At 38.7% G+C, this 20,003-nt stretch overlaps 1 protein-coding gene across 4 annotated transcripts in view; it reads right to left on the bottom strand.

The window, feature by feature from the left end:
- Nucleotides 1-20,003, bottom strand: part of HERC4 (HECT and RLD domain containing E3 ubiquitin protein ligase 4) — a 155,108-nt gene that overhangs the window by 57,175 nt on the left and 77,930 nt on the right. For all 4 annotated transcript variants that reach the window (XM_033209166.1, XM_033209168.1, XM_033209169.1 and 1 more), the window contains 6 exons: nt 17,380-17,456; nt 16,973-17,097; nt 15,891-15,950; nt 15,654-15,765; nt 14,958-15,147; nt 13,410-13,582 (listed from right to left, as the gene is read on the bottom strand). In XM_033209166.1, the coding sequence (XP_033065057.1) occupies nt 13,410-13,582; nt 14,958-15,147; nt 15,654-15,765; nt 15,891-15,950; nt 16,973-17,097; nt 17,380-17,456 (737 nt within the window). The remainder of the gene's footprint in view (nt 1-13,409; nt 13,583-14,957; nt 15,148-15,653; nt 15,766-15,890; nt 15,951-16,972; nt 17,098-17,379; nt 17,457-20,003) is intronic.

Genomic DNA, 20,003 nt, shown 5'->3' with positions numbered 1-20,003 from the left:
CATTTTTGACTCACTATATGACTGTCCAATTTGCTTGATCCTGTGGCTTAGCACTGAAGGTACAAATAATCCAATTTAAGAAGCACACATTTAATAATACTGCTTTTATTTCCACAGTTGATATTTTTATCTCCTCTAATTATTGACAAAAGCACTTTCAGTTCTTTTTTTCTCCCACTGTTTTGATTGCTTTGTATCTGTGGCCAGGATACTCATTTGGGAGAAACTGACCAGAGTTGTACTGCTATTACTAGCCTTCAAACAAAACAAAGATACCAAGTTTATATATGGAGACCAAAATCTTCATCCTAGAAGAAGGGGTCATCAAACTACAACCTGTGGGTCAAATGCTATCCGCTGTGTTTTTTTTTTTTAAGTAAATTTTGCTGGAAAGCAGCCACTCCCATCCATTTACATGCTGTCCACAGTGGAGTTGAGAGTTGACTAGTTGCAACAAAAACTGTATGGCTCACAAAGCATAAAATATTTACTATCTGGTCCTTTACAGAAAAAGTTTGCAGGTCCTACCCTGGAGTCTTTAGTATTGTGCTTTAATCAACTGAAATAATTAGCCAAACTCTTTCTACTAAAAAAAGAAAATACGTAGGATAGTTATACAAAAAAAAAATGGCTTTCCCCTCTCCAATATTTATGTTTATACATATATAAACTAATTTTTAATCACATTGGATTCTAAAATTTAGTGCCTCTTGCAGAAAATGATTCACATTTGTTTATCTTACTTAAAATGTAAAAGTGGGCCGGGCGCGGTGGCTCAAGCCTGTAATCCCAGTACTTTGGGAGGCCAAGGCGGGCGGATCACGAGGTCAGGAGATCGAGACCATCCTGGCTAACACGGTGAAACCCCGTCTCTACTAAAAAAAAAAAAAAAAAAAAAATACAAAAATGTAAAAGTGAAGCCACAGTTTCGATCCCTAAAAGCAAACAGGGGTAAGAGGTGAAGCAATACGGCAAAACGGAAAGCTCCACCGATTGTCCTGGCTTCATGGACACCAATTTAACAACTATCTGCACAAAAAAAGCATCCTCCTGAGAACCAAACATCAGGTGAGTACTCACAACTCACAGTACCTGGTATCAACTTCATATTCCTGAAAAAAGAGATATAAAAAGATATTAAAAAGTCTTGAATCACCAACATCACCCCTTTCTCAGCCCCTGGCAGTGGCAGTGTGGTGCAGAGAGCATTTCTGTGCATGAGGGGGAGAAAGAATGCAGCAATTGTGAGGCAATGAGCTTAACACTGCTCTGTTACAGCGGGAAGTAAAACTGGATCAAATTTAGCTGACTCCTGTCCACAGAGGGAGCATTAAAATCCAGCCCTAGCCAGAGGGGAATTGTGGATCCCAGTGGTCAAAATGTGAGTTCCTGCAAGCCTCACCATGGCAGGCTCAAGTGCTCTGGGGCCCTCAATAAACTTCAAACATAGTGCAGGCCACAAGGACTGCAACTACTAGGTGGGTCCTAGTGCAGAACCGGGCCCAGAGCCAGTGAACTGGGGAGGCGTGCGACCTACTGAGACACCAGCTAGGGCTGTTAAGGGACTGTTGGCATTACCCCTCCTTTAACCCCAAGCTGCACAGCTTGTGGCTCCAAAAGAGATCCTCTCCTTCTGCTTGTGGAGAGAAGACAAGAGGGAAGAGTGGGGAGAACTTTGTCTTACATCTTGGATACCAGCTCAGCCACAGCTGGATAGGGCACCAGTCAGAGTTGTGAAGACTGCTTTCCAGGTCGTAGCTCCTGGACAACATTTCTAGATACACAATGGCCCAGAAGGGAACCCACTGCCTCAAAAAGACTCAGTCCTGACAGCTTTCATTATCTGTTAACTGAAGAGCCCTTGGGGCCCTGAATAATCGGCAGCAATACCCAGGTACTATGTACAAAGGCCTTGGGTGAGCCTGAAACTTCCTGGCTTCAGGTGAGACTCAGCACATTCCCCACCATGGCAGATATGGGGCAAGACTCATGCTTGAGAAAAGTGGAGGAAAAGTAAAGGGGACTTTGTCTTGCACTTTAGGTACCAGCTCCAACGTAGGAGGGTGAACCAATTCCAGAAGTTGGTTCTTAGATGGCATTTCTGGACCTGTGCTGGGCCAGAGGGTAAGTCCTATGCCAGGCAGCATTCACCACAAGCTGACTAAAGAGCCCTTAAGGACCAGGCGTGGTGGCTCATGCCTGTAATCCCAGCACTTTGGGAGGCTGAGGCTGGCAAATTACCTGAGGTCAGGAGTTCAAGTCCAGCCTGGCCAACATGGAGAAATACTGTCTCCACAAAAAATACAAAAATTAGCCAGCACAGTGTCACACGCAGCTACTGGGGAGGCTGAGGTGGGACGACTGCTTGAGCCTGGGAGGTAGAGAGTGCAGTGAGCTGAGATTGTGCCACTGCACTCCAGCCTGGGCAACAGAGCCAGATCTTGTCTCAAAAAAGCCCTTAGGGCTGGGCGTGGTGGCTCACACTTTAATCCCAGCAAATTTGGGAGGCCAAGGCAGGCGGATCCTTGAGGTCAGGAGTTTGAGACCAGCCTGGCCAACATGGTGAAACCCCGTCTCTACTAAAAACACAAAAATTAGCCAGGCATAGTGGTATAGGACTGTAGTCCCAACTACTCAGGAGGCTGAGGCAGGAGAATCACTTGAACCCAGGAGATGGAGGAGCTGAGACTGCGTCACTGCACTCCAGCCTGGGCGACAGGAGACTCAGTCTCAAAACAAAAACAGAAAAACAAAAAAAAGCCGTTGGGCCTCAAGGAAACATTGGCAGTATTCTGGCAGTACTCCCCACAGGCCACTGGTGACAGTGGCCAAGGGGAGGTCCAGGGGTGTTCCTCTGCCTTTGCAAAGGGGAGGGATGAGTGGGAAGGACTGTTTTGTGGTTTGAGTGCCAGCTCAGCTGCAGTACAATAGAACACCAGGTAGACTTCTAAGGATTTTCACTCTAGTCCCTGGCTCCCAGACGGAACCTCTGGAGTCACCAAGGGCCTAGGGAAACTATCTGCCCTGAAGGGAAGGACACAGGGCAGGCTGGCTTTGCCACCTGGTGATTGTAGAGTGCCAGCACCTTGAGTGAAGACAGTCAGTAGCCAGGAAGTGGTTATAGCAGGCCTTGGGTGAGACCCAGTGCAGTGCTGGCTTCAGATCTGACCCAGTGTAGTCCCACTGGTTGTAGCATGGACATAGGGGTGCTTGTGTCACTCCACCCAAAGCTCCAGGTGCCTTAGAACAAACAAAGTTTGTTTTGGAAAAAGTAAGCAAAGAGAAAAAACAACAGTCTCTGCCTGGTAATTCAGAGAATTCTTCCAGATCTTGTCTAAGACCATCGTAGTACCTTTATGATGAGTCTGCCAGAACCACCGGGTTACTAGGTGTGGGGTGTCAACTAAAGCAGATACAGCTTCTAAGCGATGACAACATCCAGGTCCTTCTGAATATCTGGAAACCCTTTCCAAGAAGCACGAATACACACAAGTCCAAACTGCGAAGACTACAATAAATACGTAACTCTTTAATGCCCAAACAGAGAGGAACATCTGTTAAGTTATCAAGACCATCCAGGAAAACATGACCTCACCAAATGAACAAAATAAGGCACCAAAGACAAATCTTGGAGAAACAGAAACACGTGACCTTTCAGACAGGGAATTCTAAATAGCTATTTTGAGGAAACTCAAAGAAATTCAAGATAATACAGAGAAAGAATTCTACCAGATAAATTTAACGAAGAGATTGAAATGACTTAAAAGAATGAAGCAATAATTCTGGAGCTGAAAAATGCAACTGACATACCAAAGAATGTCTCAGAGTCTTTTAATAGCAGAATTGATCAAACAGAAGAAAGAATTAGTGAGCTGAGGAGACAAAAGAAAAATGAATAAAAAACAATAAGGCGGCCGGGCATGGTGGCTCACGCCTGTAATCCCAGCACTTTGGGAGGCCGAGGCGGGCGGATCACAAGGTCAGGAGATCGAGACCACAGTGAAACCCCGTCTCTACTAAAAATACAAAAATTAGCCAGGCGCGGTGGCGGGCACCTGTAGTCCCAGCTACTCAGGAGGCTGAGGCAGGAGAATGGCGTGAACCTAGGAAGGTGGAGCTTGCAGTGAGCTGAGATCCGGCCACTGCACTCCAGCCTGGGCGACAGAGCGAGACTCTGTCTCAAAAAAAATAAAAATAAAAAAAAAATAAGGCATGCAAGGCATGCCTTCAGAACTTAGAGAAAAGACCCAAAAGGGCAAATCTAAGTTACTGGCCTTAAAGAGGAGATTGAGAAAGAGATGGGGTAGAAAGTTTATTCAAAGGGATAATGGCAGAGAACTTCCCAAACATAGAAAAAGATACCAATATCCAAGTAGAAGATTGTAGAACACCAAGCAGATTTAATTCAAATAAGACTCTTTGAAGACACTTAATAATCAAACTTTCAAAGGTCAATGATAAACCAAGGATCCTGAAAACAGTAAGAGAAAAAAAACAAATAACATACAATGGAGTGCCAATATGCTGGCAGCAGACTTCTCAGTGCAAACTTTACAGGCCAGGAGAGAATGGCATGACATATTTAAAGTACTGAAGGAAAAATTTATCCAGTAAAATTATCCTTCAAACATGAAGGATAAATACTTTTTTGGAGATGGAGTTTCACTCTGATTGCCCAGGCTGGAGTGCAATGGTGCGATCTCGGCTCACCACAAACTTCGCCTCCCGAATAGTAAATAAAACAGCATGGTACTGGCATGATTCTCCTGTCTCAGCCTCTCAAGTAGCTGGGATTACAGGCATGCGCCACTATGCCTGGCTAATTTTGTATTTTTAGTAAAGATGGGGTTTTTCCACATAGGTCAGGCTGGTCTCGAACTCCTGACCTCAGGTGATCCACCCGCCTCAGCCTCCCAAAGTGCTGGGATTGTAGTGGTGAGCCAACGCGCTCCACCCTGCAAGACAAATACTTTCCTAGACAAACAAAAGCTGAGGAATTTTATCAACACTAGACCTGTGGAACAAGAAATGCTAAATGGAGGTCTTCAATCTGAAAGAAAAAAACATTAATGGGCAATAACAAGATCATCTGAAGGTACAAAACTCAATAGTAAACAGAAAAATACAGAATACTACAACACTGTAAATATGGTGTGTAAACTACTCTTAAGTAGAAAGACTAAATGGTTAACCAATCAAAAATAACAACTACAACAACCTTTCAAAACATAGTGTAAGATATAACTAGAAACAATAAAAAGTTAAAAAGCAGGGGTACAAAGTTAAGGTGTAGAGTTTTCATTAGTCTTCTTTTTGCTTATTTGTTTATAAAAACAGTGTTAAGTTGTTATCAACTTAAAATAATGGGTTATAAGATAGTATCTGCAAGCCTCATGGTAACCTGAAACCAAACGCATACAACGAATACACAAAAAATAAAAAGCAAAAATGAAATCACATCACAAGAGAAAAATCACTTTCACTAAAAACAAAACAGCAAGAAAAAAAAGAAGGAAGAGAAAACTGCAAAACAACCAGAAAATGAATAACAAAATAGCGGGAGTATGTCCTTACTTATCAATAACATTGGATGTAAATGAACTAAACTCATGAATCAAAAGACATATGGCTGCATGAATAGAAAAATAAGACCAAATGATCTGTTGCCTACAAGAAACACACTTCACTTATAAAGACACACAGACTGAAAACAAAGGGATGGAAAAAGATATCCCATGCCAATGTTAACCAAAAGGGCAGGAATAGCTACCATATCAGAGAAAACAGATTACAAAACAAAAGTATAAGAAGAGACGAAGAAGGTCACTATATGATGATAAAGGGGTCAACTCAGCAAGAGGATATAATTGTAAATAGGGCCGGGCGCGGTGGCTCAAGCCTGTAATCCCAGCACTTTGGGAGGCCGAGATGGGTGGATCACGACGTCAGGAGATCGAGACCATCCTGGCTAACATGGTGAAACCCCCGTCTCTACTAAAAAATACAAAAAAAAAACACTAGCCGGGCGATGTGGCGGGCGCCTGTAGTCCCAGCTACTCGGGAGGCTGAGGCAGGAGAATGGCGTAAACCCGGGAGGTGGAGCTTGCAGTGAGCTGAGATCCGGCCACTGCACTCCAGCCTGGGCGGCAGAGCGAGACTCCGTCTCAAAAAAATAAAAAAATAAAAAATAAATAAATAAATAAATATTTGTAAATATATATGCACCCAACACTGGAGCACCTAGATATACAAAGCAAACATAATTAGACTTAAAGAGAGAAATAGACCTCAGTACAGTAATAGCTGGAGACTTCAACACTACACTTGCGACACTGGACAGAGATGTACCGGACAGAAAACCAACAAAGAAACATCAGACTTAATCTGCGCTACAGACCAAATGGACCAAACACATACTTACAGAACATTTCATCCAATGGCTGCAGAATAAACATTGTTCTTAGCACATGGATCACTCTCAAAGACAGACCATATGTTATGTCATAAAACAAGTCTTAAACCATTCAAAAAAACTGAAACAGGCCAGGCGTAGTGGTTCACGCCGGGTAATCCCAGCACTTTGGGAGGCCAAGGCAGGTGGATGACTTGAGGCCAGGAGTTCAAAACCAGCCCAGTCAACATGGTGAAACCCTGTCTCTACTAAAAATACAAAAAATAGCCTGGCGTGGCCTGTAATCCCAGCTACTTGGGAGGCTGAGACATGAGAATCACTTGAACCTGGGGGGTGGAGGATGCAGTGAGCTGAGATCAGGCCACTGTACTCCAGCCTGGGCAACAGAGTGAAACTCCGTCTCAAAAGAAAGAAAAACTATGAAAGAAATTGAAGAGGACACAAAAAATGGAAAGATATTCCATGTTCAATATTGTTAAAATGTCCATACCACCTACAGCAATCTATAGATTCATTGCAATCCCTATCAAAATACCAATTACATTGATCACAGAAATGGAAAACACAATCCTAACATTTACACAAAACCACAAAAGACCCAGAATAGTCAAAGCTATCTTAAGCAAAAAGAACAAAACTGGGAGGAATCAAATTACCTGACTTCAAAACAGCATGGTACTGGCATGAAAACAGACACATAAACCAATGGAACAGAATAGAGAACCTAGAAACAAATCTACACACCTAAAGTGAACTCATTTTTGACAAAAGAACCAAGAACATACACTGGAGAAAAGACAGTCTCTTCAATAAATGGTGCTGGGAAAACTGAATATCTGTATAAAGAAGAATCAAACTAGACCCCTATCTTACTATATACAAATCAAATCAAAATGATTAACGACTTAAATCTAAGACCTCAAACTATGAAACTACTGTAAGAAAACATTAGGGGAAACTCTCCAGGACACTGGTCTTGGCAAAAATTTCTTGAGTAATACGCCACTAGCACATGCAACCAAAGCAAAAGTGGACAAATGGGATTACATTAAATTAAAAAACTTCTACACAGTAAAGGAAATAGTCAACAAACAGAATGCGAGAAAATATTTGCAAACTAATCATCTGACAAGGGATTAATAATCAGAATATATAAGGAGCTGCAACAATTCTATAGAAAAAAATGTAATAATCCAATTTTAAAAATGGACAAAAGACTTGAATAGACATTCCTCAAAAGAAGACATAAAAATACTAAACAGGTGGCCTGGTGCGGTGGCTCATGCCTGTAATCCCAGCATTTTGGGAGGCTGAGGAGGGTGGATCACTTGAGCTCAGGAGTTCAAGACCAGCCTGGGCAACATAGTGAAACCCTATCTCTACTAAAACACAAAAAATTAGCTGGGTGTGGTGGCATGAGCCTGTAGTCCCAGCTACTTGGGAGGCTGAGGCAAGAGAATTGCTTGAACCCGGGAAGTGGAGGTTGCAACGAGTCAAAAACAAACAAACAAAAAAAAAAAAACGGGCATATGAAAAGGTGCTCAACACCACTGATCATCAGAGAAATGCAAATCAAAACTACAGTAAGATACCTCACCCCAGTTAAAATGGCTTTTATCCAAAAGACAGGCAGTAACAAACACTGGCAAGGATGTGGACTAAAGGGAACCATCATACATTGTTCGCGAGAATGTAAATTAGTACAACCATTATGGAGAACAATTTGGAGGTTCCTCAAAAACCTAACAATAGAGCTACCACGTGATCCAGCAATCCCACTGCTGAGGACCTACCCAAAATAAAGGAAAACAGTATATCATAGAGATATTTGCACTGCCAGGTTTATTGCTACACTGTTCATAACTGCCAAGATTTGGAAGCAATCTAAGTGTCCATCAATAGATGAATGAATAAGGCTGGGCACAGTGGCTCATGCCTGTAACCCCAGCACTTTGGGATGCCAAGGTGGGCAGATCATGAGTTCAGGAGATCGAGACCATCCTGGCCAACATGGTGAAACCCCGTCTCTACTAAAAATACAAAAATTAACCGGGTGTGGTGGTGTATGCCTGTAATCCCAGCTACTCGGGAGGCTGAAGCAGGAGAATTGCTTGAACCTGGGAGATGGAGGTTGCAGTGAGCCGAGATTGTGCCACTGCACTCTAGCCTGGTGACAGAGCGAGATTCCATCTCAAAAAAAAAAAAAAAAAAAAAGGAAGAATAAAGAAAATGTGGTATTTACACACAATGGAGTACTATCCTGGCCAGGCTTGGTGGCTCACAGCCATAATCCCAGCACTTTGGGAGGCTGAGGCAGGTGGATCATTTAAGGCCAGGAGTTCGAGACCAGCCTGGCCAGTATGGTGAAACTCCATCTCTACTAAAAATACAAAAAATTAGCCAGTTGTGGTGGCAGATACCTGTAGTCCCAGCTACTCAGGAGGCTGAGGCACAGAACTGCTTGAACCTGAGAGGTAGAGGCTACAGTGAGCTGAGATCACGCCACTGTACTCCAGCCTGGGTGACAGAGCAAGACTCCATCTCAAAAAAAAAAAAAAAAAAAAAAATGACATTCCTGTTATGTGCAACAATATGGACAAAACTAGAGGACATTATTTAAGTGAAATAAGCCAGGCACAGAGATAAATATTACATGTTCTCACTTATTTGTAGGATGTAAAAATCAAAACAATTTATCTAATGGAGACATAGAGTAGAAGAATGGTTGCCAGAAGTGGGAAGGGTAGTGGGGAGGCAGGGGCATGGGTGAGGTTGGGATGGCTAATAGATAAAACAAAACAAAACAAAACAAAACAAACAAACAACAACAACAAAAAAACAAAGAATGAATGAGTAAGACCTAGATTTTTCTTTTTTTGTGACAGAGTCTCACTCTATTGCCCAGGCTGGAGTGCAATGGCATGATTTCGACTCACTGCAACCTCCACCTCCTGGTTTCAAGCAATTCTCCTGCTTCAGCCTTCTGAATAGCTGGTATTACAGACAGGTGCCACCATGCTCAGGTAATTCTTGTAAGTTTTAGGTGAGATGGTGTTTCGCCATATTGACCAGGTTGGTCTTGAACTCCTGACCTCAAGTGATCCACTGGCCTCGGCCTCCCAAAGTGCTGAGGTTACAGGTGTGAACCACCACACCCGGCCAAACCTAGGATTTGATAGCACATTTCATGTACCCCATAAAGATATACCTACTATGTACCCACAAAAATTAAGAATTAAAGAAAAATTAAACGCAACCAGTGTTTGTAGTTTGTGTATCTTGCTAATACGATATATAAGTTTTTGAAAATAAATGTTAATGTTAGAACAAAAATAATATATTTGCATGGTAGATGAGGTTCAACAAGCCATCATTTTCTCTGGGAAGTCTATTTCTTAGTCCTTCATAGTTACATGCCCTCCCAAGTGTTCTCACAGCACTCTGCATTTTCCCTAATCTAGTACTTACCATCCTGTAACATAAAGACCAAAAAGTTTATACAATCTCTCAACACTGTAAGCTCAACAAGGGCAGAAATCACGTCTTTTCTTTATCATGACATCCCTAATATCTAATATAATAATAAGCACATAGTAGGCACTCAATATTTGCAAAATGAACTTTAAAAAGAAGTCACATGGTAGAAGTTCAAAACAACTTATATGTTTAGGATTATTGCCTAAATGTACAAAACAAAATCTACGTAAGTTTGATTATAACACTTACTTCACATTTTAATTAAAGTTTAGTATTCTTGCTTTAAAACCTCAGTTCGAGGCTGGTTATATTGAGTATGTTTTATCTGTTTGGTTTTATTTAAGAGTTCTGCATAAAATAGTGTGAAAATCACTGATTTAGATCAGCACAAATATGTAGCAACTAGGCTAGACAGACCAAGTAAGGCTTCTCTTTTGGCATACCAGCATGTCTATAATGTCTATAAGTGGAACTTAGAAACTACTAAATAACCCAATTATTTGCCAGTAAACTCATTTAGCTGATAATACATCCATTCTTGACAGCAGGTACCAAAGGTATTTTCCTATGATGCCATTTGGAGAACTGAGAATGATTTTTAATTCAAAAACTTTCCAAAGGACATGACATATGGGAGGAACACGTGCATCCATAAATCCTGAAATGAATAGGGAGCACAAAGTCCAGTTCTCTAGTTCATAATTATGCTCCAGGGTTAGAGAAAGAAGAATACTGAGGAAATTCCCCTTAATCTTAACCACAGAGCAGAGGGAAGGAATAGAGGCAGCTGTCAGATACAAGGTGTCTTTGAATAAACAAGTTTTGATAGTAATAGCTTTCTTGAATGATACAAATGAATCATCCCTCATAGTTGGTATCTACAGATATCTATTTATGGCAGAGTAGGATGAAGCAAAGTTTCCTCTAAGGCATAGAAGAAAGATAATTCACTGCTCTAAAGCCTCCCAAAAAGAGATGTTTAAGAAAGTCATACCAGTATCATACTGCTTTTGACTAAGTAACTACTGCAAACAAGAACCCAGTTTCCTCCTAACCCAACAATTTCTTCAAGTCAAAAGTAGTGGTTTTCCATCCAAGTGGTGGTGGTAACAAAATCACTGTCTTATGAATATATAACTTACTTACATATACTGTATTATTAATTTTTTGAGACAGAGTCTCACTCTTTTACCCAGGCTGGAGTGCAGTGGTGTGATCTCAGTTCACTGCAACCTCTGCTTCCTGGGTTCAAGCGATTCTCTTGCTTCAGCCTCCCGGGTAGTTGGAATTACAGGCATGCACCACAATACCCGGCTAATTTTTTTTTTGTATTTTTAGTAGAGACAGGGTTTCACCATGTTGGCCAGATTGGTCTCGAACTCCTGACCTCATGTGATCTGCCTGCCTCACCACCAAAAGCATTGGGATTACAGGTGTGAGCCATCATGCCCAGCCCATATTACATAACTTAAACAATACATAAATCTTGGAAAACTATCAGGGCTGGTATTTCAATCCTTAGAGATAATTCTTCATTTGCATATGGGATAAAGAAAAAGACTTCTTCAAAATCACAGTGGTAGGAGGCAACACAGAGGGGTTAGAAATATGGTCTTTTTGATTCCTAGTCCAGCGCCTGTAACATACTACATGTGATCTAGAATATGAACTTCTAGCTCTAGGAGCATAAAATAAAATCAAACCCCCTTCTAAACAGATACTACTACTATATCTGCTAATATAAGAACACTAGTAACAGCAGGGACTTTGTAGAAGATTTGTATTTGTATTTCAACTCTACTACTTACTTTGATGTGGACATTCATTTTTCCAGTCTAGGAAAAGGAGCAAAATACCAACTATATAGGGTTTTAAAAGTTAAATATATCCAAAGAGTATTCACATGAACTACAAAGGAGGTTCTAGTCCTATCTGTGGTTAGCAAGCAATAAATGTTATTTTCCCTTCTCCTTCAACTAACAAGATGTGAAGATTCTAGTATTTAGAATGAGTCCATCAAAAAGGTCTCTGAAGATGAAACTCTATCAAGTTCTTCCTTAGTTGAGACTGAAGTTACTGAGCTAGGCAGGTAATTTAACTTGCTGAAGCCTGCCTGTATTTTGAAAGAAAAAATGTTCAATTTCCTCCCCTTTTCTTCCCCTTCCATTTTCTCGAGGTAAAAGACACAGCTAAGGAAAAAAAGTACTTTTTAAAGGGGGGAATAAAGATAAGCAGATAATGAAAGCACAGAATGAGTAATTATTTGGTAATAGGGTCCAGCTGAAAAGGAATTATTCACCAAAGTAGTAGGCCGAAGTCCAGATAAAAGAAACAATCTAATTAATCTCTCGAATTCTCGGCAAAAAGTACACAGAAAGGTAGAGACCCATCTCGTGAAGATAGAGAATCTTCTTAATAACTGTTTACTGCAGACCTGGACCCTGATATGCTAAAAGAAAGCCTTGTTCTGGGTAAAGGCAAACGTAAGAATGACCTGTTTCCCTAGGAAATATATGGCTATGATCTCATCAATCAAAATGAGGAGAAATGAGTTGTTTTTCTAGGAATCTTGGACACACTAAATACAAAAGAAAAAAGTAAGTCCAGAAAGTTACATATTTGAGAAAAACACCCAGGAGCTTCACTAAAATAGGAAAATAAATGGTCGGTAAAAGTTCCTTCTTAGACAAAGAACAGATGGATTATCTCCTTTATCCCTTTATTATTTACCTTAGTACTAGGCAAGAGGGTCTGAAAATGCAAAGAAGCTGTTAAGGACAAGAAACTAAAGATTAAAGGTTCATGTGGGTTTTTTAGTCATTCCATAGGTTAGAAACATATGCTTCTCCCTTAGGTCATGTCTCATCTAAATAGCAACTTGACAAAACCAAATGGCATAACAGAGATATACCTACCAACTGTCAGGGATGAAATCCATCTTTAATGAAACAGCTCAGAGTCTACTTCTTCATATAACTTTGAACTGCTACAAGTGTAAAGGGTACTATTTCTTACACTGGGAAGAAGGGCAGGGAAGAACAATAGGCAAATTAATGAATTACATATGTTTCCAATTTTAAATTAGTCATTTGTTTCAAATGAAATGTTCTACTTTAATTGAGGTCATTAGTACCCTATAGCAAAAGAACACAAGTTTAAATGTTCATAGTCACAACTAGGACCCAATCTCTTTCATAGGATAACCACCTATAGCTAACAAAAACCATATAATGCAAACTAACAAATTATATTCTTCATATGTAAATATAAGGAGAATTCTAACTCATTAGTATGTTATTGTTCTGCCCAACTATGGATAAGTTATCTATACACGCCTAACGAAGTCAGATAAGACCAGAGTTCCAAAGGACAGGTTTATTACTTCTTTTAAGAGAAAGTATAGATAACGTTTCCAAATTTCTATAATATACATTGTTTTCACCAATAATGTTAAAATGAACATTACCAATCTGTTAATAGGAATGGGGAAAGAGGAAAATACAGGAACAATTGGACATACCCTATGTAGTATTTCTAAAACCTTTAATGCAGTATGAAGAAAACTGTTGAAAATTCTTCTTTCAGAAGGGGGAATACCGATCTTGTAGAGTTTCAAAAGATGTACCACAACTTCCTTAAAAAGTTCTACTATCTTGAGGAACAGTGGAGGTTCAAGTACTGACCACCAGTTTTCTGTTATTAAAAAGTGAACATGCAAATAAAATGAATTTTTTTAAAAAATCACAATTTTCAAAATCATACTGACTTTTTTTCTGAAGCAGTAGTTGTTAACCCTTAGAATACCCCAGAAAGATGCATATAACACAATATCTTATGTAACATTTCTAAGGTTTATAAACCCCCCCCGACCAAGTTAAACAATATTGTCCTAAAAGCTCTCAAAAGCAAAAATAAAGTATGAAAGTCTTGTTGAATTTATATTCTTGGTTGCCTAAATTATATTAAAAACTCACCACTATACCTAATATTAAAACCCGTTATTTAAAAATGTTTTTCAAATTACAATTTCAATTTTTAAACAAAACATCCTTTAAATTGTATTGCTCTAATACTAAAGGATCTTTCTAAGTTTTATCTTTCAATTTAATATATGGTTGAAATATTGTGAACTACTACCTTTAAAATGCAAGGTACTCCTGAAGATCAAATACAGAAGCTGAACAATGTAAAGTGTAACATATGGGTCCTTCCCCACATTCACTATTTGTAGTTACTAAGTACAAACACTTCAATCCTATGAAGCAGGCAGAAAGAATACAAAAACTTCTGACAACAGGAAAGCAATACTCGTCAGTCCCTGCTTGACTCTTTTTCCCTCAGATTCCCATATTCTACCCCTGGCTCACTGCTTCCTCCATTTACCCTCAGCCTTAAAAGTTCTTGTACTGATATTATTACTTCCATATATCTTAGCTCCACATATCTAACAAATACCATTAGCAAGAAAAGCACTGTGTTAACTGTAGCAAAAAAATTATAAGGGCCAGGAGACAGAGATAAAATCTAGACAATTAGAAAAATTAAAGTGAGAAAACTTAAGGCCAAAAAACCAGAGCGGTGAGAGATAGAAGTGCAAGATCAGATGAGCAATATAGTCCAGTCTACAGGCAGAAAAATAAAATCAAATATCATGAAATTAGCAAGTAAAGGAAACACAAGATAAAGGGCTTATATCAAAGTTCCAAGAAGATTTAAAGCCCATGTTTGTTCAGTTTTAATTGTTCCTCCTCCTTTACTTCTTTAATAGCAAAATTATACTAAAGGTGATGAGGGAAAGGAATACGGGTAACAGTAACAGTTTTTAACTTTCCTAATAATATCTCTGCTGTTAACTTTGATTAAACTTCTATATCTGTTTTTCTTTCAAAAACTCCAACAACTAGAATCAAATGACTAGACAAAAGCAAGAAAAGGAAAAACAGGTTCATTTTTCCCCTAAGACAGTGTCAAATAAGCAGGGCAGCATAATTGCAAATGGCAAAATAACTTATGAGCATTTTCATTTAAAGAGAAAAGGTTTCAAACGAAAAAATATTAGAATTCTTACCAAGTACTTTCAGTGGTGCCTTTTCTAGGTTCACAAGAGCTGTACCAAAGGGAATTGCTATTGTTGTGAAATTGTTGGAATCACTCATCAGGGGACATTCTGGTAGAGTAAGATAAAATCTCAATGCTTCAACATCAGGTAAGGAGCTAGTCAGTTTAGGAATAAGATTCTTTTCCAAACTAGCTGCCACCTATATTTTGACAAAAAGTAAAACCTACTTCATTTAAAATGAATACACTTTCAAAGAAAAAAAAAAAAAGGAAGGCAGGAAGAAAAGAAAGAAAAGGAAAATTTTGTACTACAGCAAACATGAAATGGTGAAGAAGAAAAAAGAAAGACAACATCTTACAATGAATATACTTTCGAGCACAATGAAAAGCAATGCCTAAGCATTGTTTGGAGAATTTTAAAAACCATGTGTACAAGTCTCAATTTAAACTCTCTACTTCTATAACTATACATAAACTTAAGCAACATGGTAATATTAAGTAATTCAGGGTCTGCTTCAAACATCTGAAAAGATTTATAGATCTTTGACAGCTAAATTACAAATGCTTTAAAATAAAATTTTATTTTAAAAGCGCGTCATAAGAGTCTGTGGAACTGCAAAGTAAATTAGGCTATAAACGTATAACATAAAACAAAACAAAAAAAATCAACAGATAATACTGTAAATATAATACTTTAAAAACAGACCTGCTGAGATATCTGCGGATGATCAGGTTGTATAAGTTTGTGGAATAAAAGCCTAGCAGCATTCATATCAACCCCTGAAAACCTGGTACCTGTTCTATAGTGATCATCATTGCTAAAAAACAGAAAAGAAATTAAAAAAAAAGAATAAAAATTTAAAATTATTTCATTTTTTAATTTGATATACTATTTAAGACAATAAATTTGAGAATTCCAGCATATTAAAGAATTGCCACTTACCTAACAGCTAAAAAACTTCCATTTAGGCAACCAGAGGAAGAAAATGTTCCATCTATCTCACTAAAAAATTTAAAAAAAAATGTTTTTTTAATCACAGAATTAGGAATTTGTTTACCCTTTCTTAAAAAAGAATTAAAATGAAAAATCTAATATTTAATGCTATAGAGCACTCCTCTAACACCCAATTAGATGAATCAGAATTACATAAATTGCTAAAGACTGATAAAATGATACTTGATAAAGGTATTACTGTTTATGCTAGACTTTCTCAAATATTACTTTCATCCATTTATCAAACAAATGTTATCTGCTTTAAAACATGGAATTTTAAAAATTAAGTGTTTATGTTCATGTAAAAAGTTTTTTAATTTTAAAAAATATTAAACATTTTATATTGGCAGTGAGCCTAATCTGGGGTATCTTTGGGATTTTCTGAAAAATTATAGTTTTGGAAAACAATCAAGAAAAACAAAACACTTTTCAAATACAACCCATCATCCCAAATACCAACAAAAAACAAGTAACAACATCTTAAGTGCTACTAGACAAGTTAACAAAATATTCAAGGAAGAAATAATATTCAATATTCAAGTCTTCCAGAAAGTATAAAAGTTAAGACAGTGACCATTGTGAAACTAGAAGGAACACATTTCAAGGCCAATCCTAAAATGGCTACATTAAATATTTTATGTTATCATTTAACATATCTCTATGTACATGAAAGAACTACAACTTATACGTATTTATTTAAGATCTTTAAAAATATGCATGGATTTTTTTTTTGGAGACAAGTTCTCACTTTGTTGCCCAGGTTACACTGCAATGGTGTTAATCTCAGCTCACTGCACCCTCCACCTCCTGGGCTCAGGTGATCCTCCCACCTCAGCCTCCCAAGTAGCTAACACCACAGGTGTGCACCACCATGCCCAGCTAATTGTACTTTTTTGGAGAGACAAGGTTTTGCCATGTTGCCCAGGCTGGTCTCCAATTCCTGGGCTCAGGCAATCTGCCTGCCTCAGCCTTCCAAAGTGCTGGGATTACAGGCAGGAGCCACCGTGCCTGGCCCAAAATGCTTTTCTTACTTGGCTATCTCCACAGGAAACCTTCCAGAAGGATAGCTCAGCCATTTCTGAATTAGAACTTCATTCACTGTCCAGATCTGCTTCGTAGGATCGGGACATCTGAAGTCATCTGGTGGCCCACAGTTCTAAATTTTCAAATAAGATTAGTCAGAGGGAGGAGATATTATATATAATTCAAAAACCAAGAAATTCCCACTATATATTTGTTTTTAAAACAGAATTAAATCTCTACTGAACACCTGAAACAAAAACCTGTCAAATAGATCAGAAAAAATTTATTCTGTAGACTTGACAGGAAAAAAACTAAGGTAATTACTTTGTAACATATAAAGAACATTAATAATGGGTTTTTTAAATTTGTCAAAATTATTGGAGCTAAGTAATTATTTACATGACTATATTATTACCTGGGGATTAGAGTAATGTGAAAAGCTTTGATCTCCCCCTGAGAAAATTCTTTTTACACAGAAATATTCTTCAGAATCTGTAATAAAAATGTAAAAAATTAAAAGCCAAGATTTATACAACGTATTTCAGAGCATCAATATGCCATTAGATTTTCACAAAATCATCTTATTTAATAAGGCCTCCCATTCATGGACTTCATGATATAAAGTGACTTGAAATATTCTGACTGCTATGGGGATAAGACTGATCAAATGAAGAACATTAAACAATCCCACAAGCATAAGCAGCATTTGGTGAAGTTTACAAGCCTTTCTTCTGCTCTGCACCAAGAAAGAAAAAAAGAGTTTTCTAATCTGCATCTCAGTATATTTCAGTTTAAACCAAAGATGATTAAAAAAAAAAAAAAAAAGAATGAAAGCTATAAAAGATAGCCATAAGGAAATAAAAATTAAGAATATTTATTCTTGGCGAAGCACAGTGGCTCACGTCTGTAATCCCAGCACTTTGGGAGGCTGAGGCGGGAGGATCATTTGAGGTCAGGAGTTCCAGGCCAGCCTGGCCAATATAAGTGAAACCCCATCTCTACTAAAAATACAAAAATTAGCCAAGCATGGTGGTGTGTGCCTGTAATCCCAGCTACTTGGGAGACTGAGACAGGAGAATCGTTTGAACCTAGGAGGTGGAGGTTGCAGTCAGCTGACATTGCCCCACTGCACTCCAGCCTGGGTTCGGAGAGTAAGACTCCATGTCAAAAAAAATAAAAATAAAAAATAAAAAATTTATTTTTGAACTGGGCTACAGTGGCACGTGCCTGTAGTCCCAGCTACTTGGGAAGGTGAGGCAGAAGGATGGCTTGAGCCCAGTTCAAAGCTGCAGTATGCTATGACTGCAACTGTGAATAGTCACTGCACTCCAGCAAGGGCAACATAGCAAGACCCATCTCTTAAAAAAAATAATTATTCTTAAAAAGAAACAACAAACAAAAATTAAAACTTCTGGAGTAAATACTTCATAATGCAAAACTACTTTTTTTCAATATAGGTGTACAAGGTAATACATACAGCTCATACAGCTCTTTGTTGGCAGCTATTTGTCAGTAAAAACCAAATTAGGCCCCAAAGTGTATACATTAATATGCACATTTATTAGGAATAAGGAAAGGGCAACAAAGTTTCTTTTGAAAAAGATATTCCAGGCCTCCTCCTTCTTCTTTTCTTCTGCTCCCCAAACTGGAAAGAGTATCTATTACCAAAAATATTGCTGGGCTAGTACACAGTCTATCTCTGTTAACCTACTCCCATCCCTTAGTCGACTAATTCTTCACCTTGTATTATTTGTGATCATGGCTGCTACAGAATTATCCATTCTTTTCAAGGAAATGACCACATGTTAATTTCCTTGATTATTCCCTACAATCAAGCACAATGTTTTATTTGTAAAAAGAAATCAGTAAATACCTGTCCAAACAAATAGACAATTTTTATCTAGGTTATACCAAAAATGAGCTTCAGAGTTTAGAACGATAATTTCATAATTACTATCAAATTTTCGAGAAGTTACAAGAATGCCCTAAGGCCTTTTAACAACTTTTAAGAATAAAAGGGTAAATCTCTATTAAATAAGCCAATTATTCAACCTAAAATCTTTTTTCTACATAATCCTCACAAATCTACATGGAATTGCTCATTTCCTCAAAAGATTTAGTAGGATGTTATTTATTTACTCTTAAAATGCGACTGTACCCTCTATAAACAATTCCCTACAGGATGGTTGACTAATCTACAGTACATGAATGGGTTTCTGGAGGCTGAGTTAGGCACCAAAAGTTAACTTTCCTTAATTTCCTTTTTTAATTTTATTTATTTATTTATTTATGAGATGGAGTTTCGCTCTTGTCGCCCAGGCTGGAGTGCAGTGACGCGATCTCGGTTCACTGCAACCTCCACCTCCCAAGTTCAAGCGATTCTCCCACCTCAGCCTCCGAATTAGCTGGGATTACAGGCATGGGCCACTACATCTGGCTAATTTTGTATTTTTGGTAGAGACGGGGTTTCTCCATGTTGGTCAGGCTGGTCTTGAACTCGCAACCTCAGGTGATCCGCCCACCTTGGCCTCCCAAAGTGCTGGGATTACAGGCGTGAGCCACTGCACCTGGTCTTATTTTTATTTTTTGAGACAGGTCTCACTCTGTCGCCCAGGTTGGAGTGCAGAGGCATGATCTCGGCTTACTGCAACCTCAGCCTCCTGAGTAGCTGAGATTATAGGTGCCCACCACCACACCTAATTTTTGTATTTAGTAGAGACGGGGTTTCACCATTTTGGTCCGGCTGGTCTCGAACTCCTGACCTCAAGTGATCTGCCCACCTCAGCCTCCCAAAGTGCTGGGATTACAGGTGTGGGCCACTGCGTCCTACCCTTAATTTCCTTTTAATCACTACTCAAAAAAGTTTGAGAAACCTAGTCATTTGTCCTATACAACTTTAAGCAGACTGGATTTTGCTGACTTTATCTTTGTGATTTCTCCTAACATTTGGCTTGGTCTTCTGTTCTGCAAATTGGTGGTTGAATCTAGATAGGTTTAAATCACCATTTGATCATTTCAGTAAAACTACTACATGGAGGC

This window comes from Trachypithecus francoisi, unplaced genomic scaffold (genome assembly GCF_009764315.1).
Source record: "Trachypithecus francoisi isolate TF-2019V2 unplaced genomic scaffold, Tfra_2.0 Lachesis_group9, whole genome shotgun sequence".
NCBI lineage: Eukaryota > Metazoa > Chordata > Mammalia > Primates > Cercopithecidae > Trachypithecus > Trachypithecus francoisi.
The sequence above is the reverse complement of the archived record's forward strand: the minus strand, read 5'-3'. Positions and strand labels throughout refer to the sequence as shown.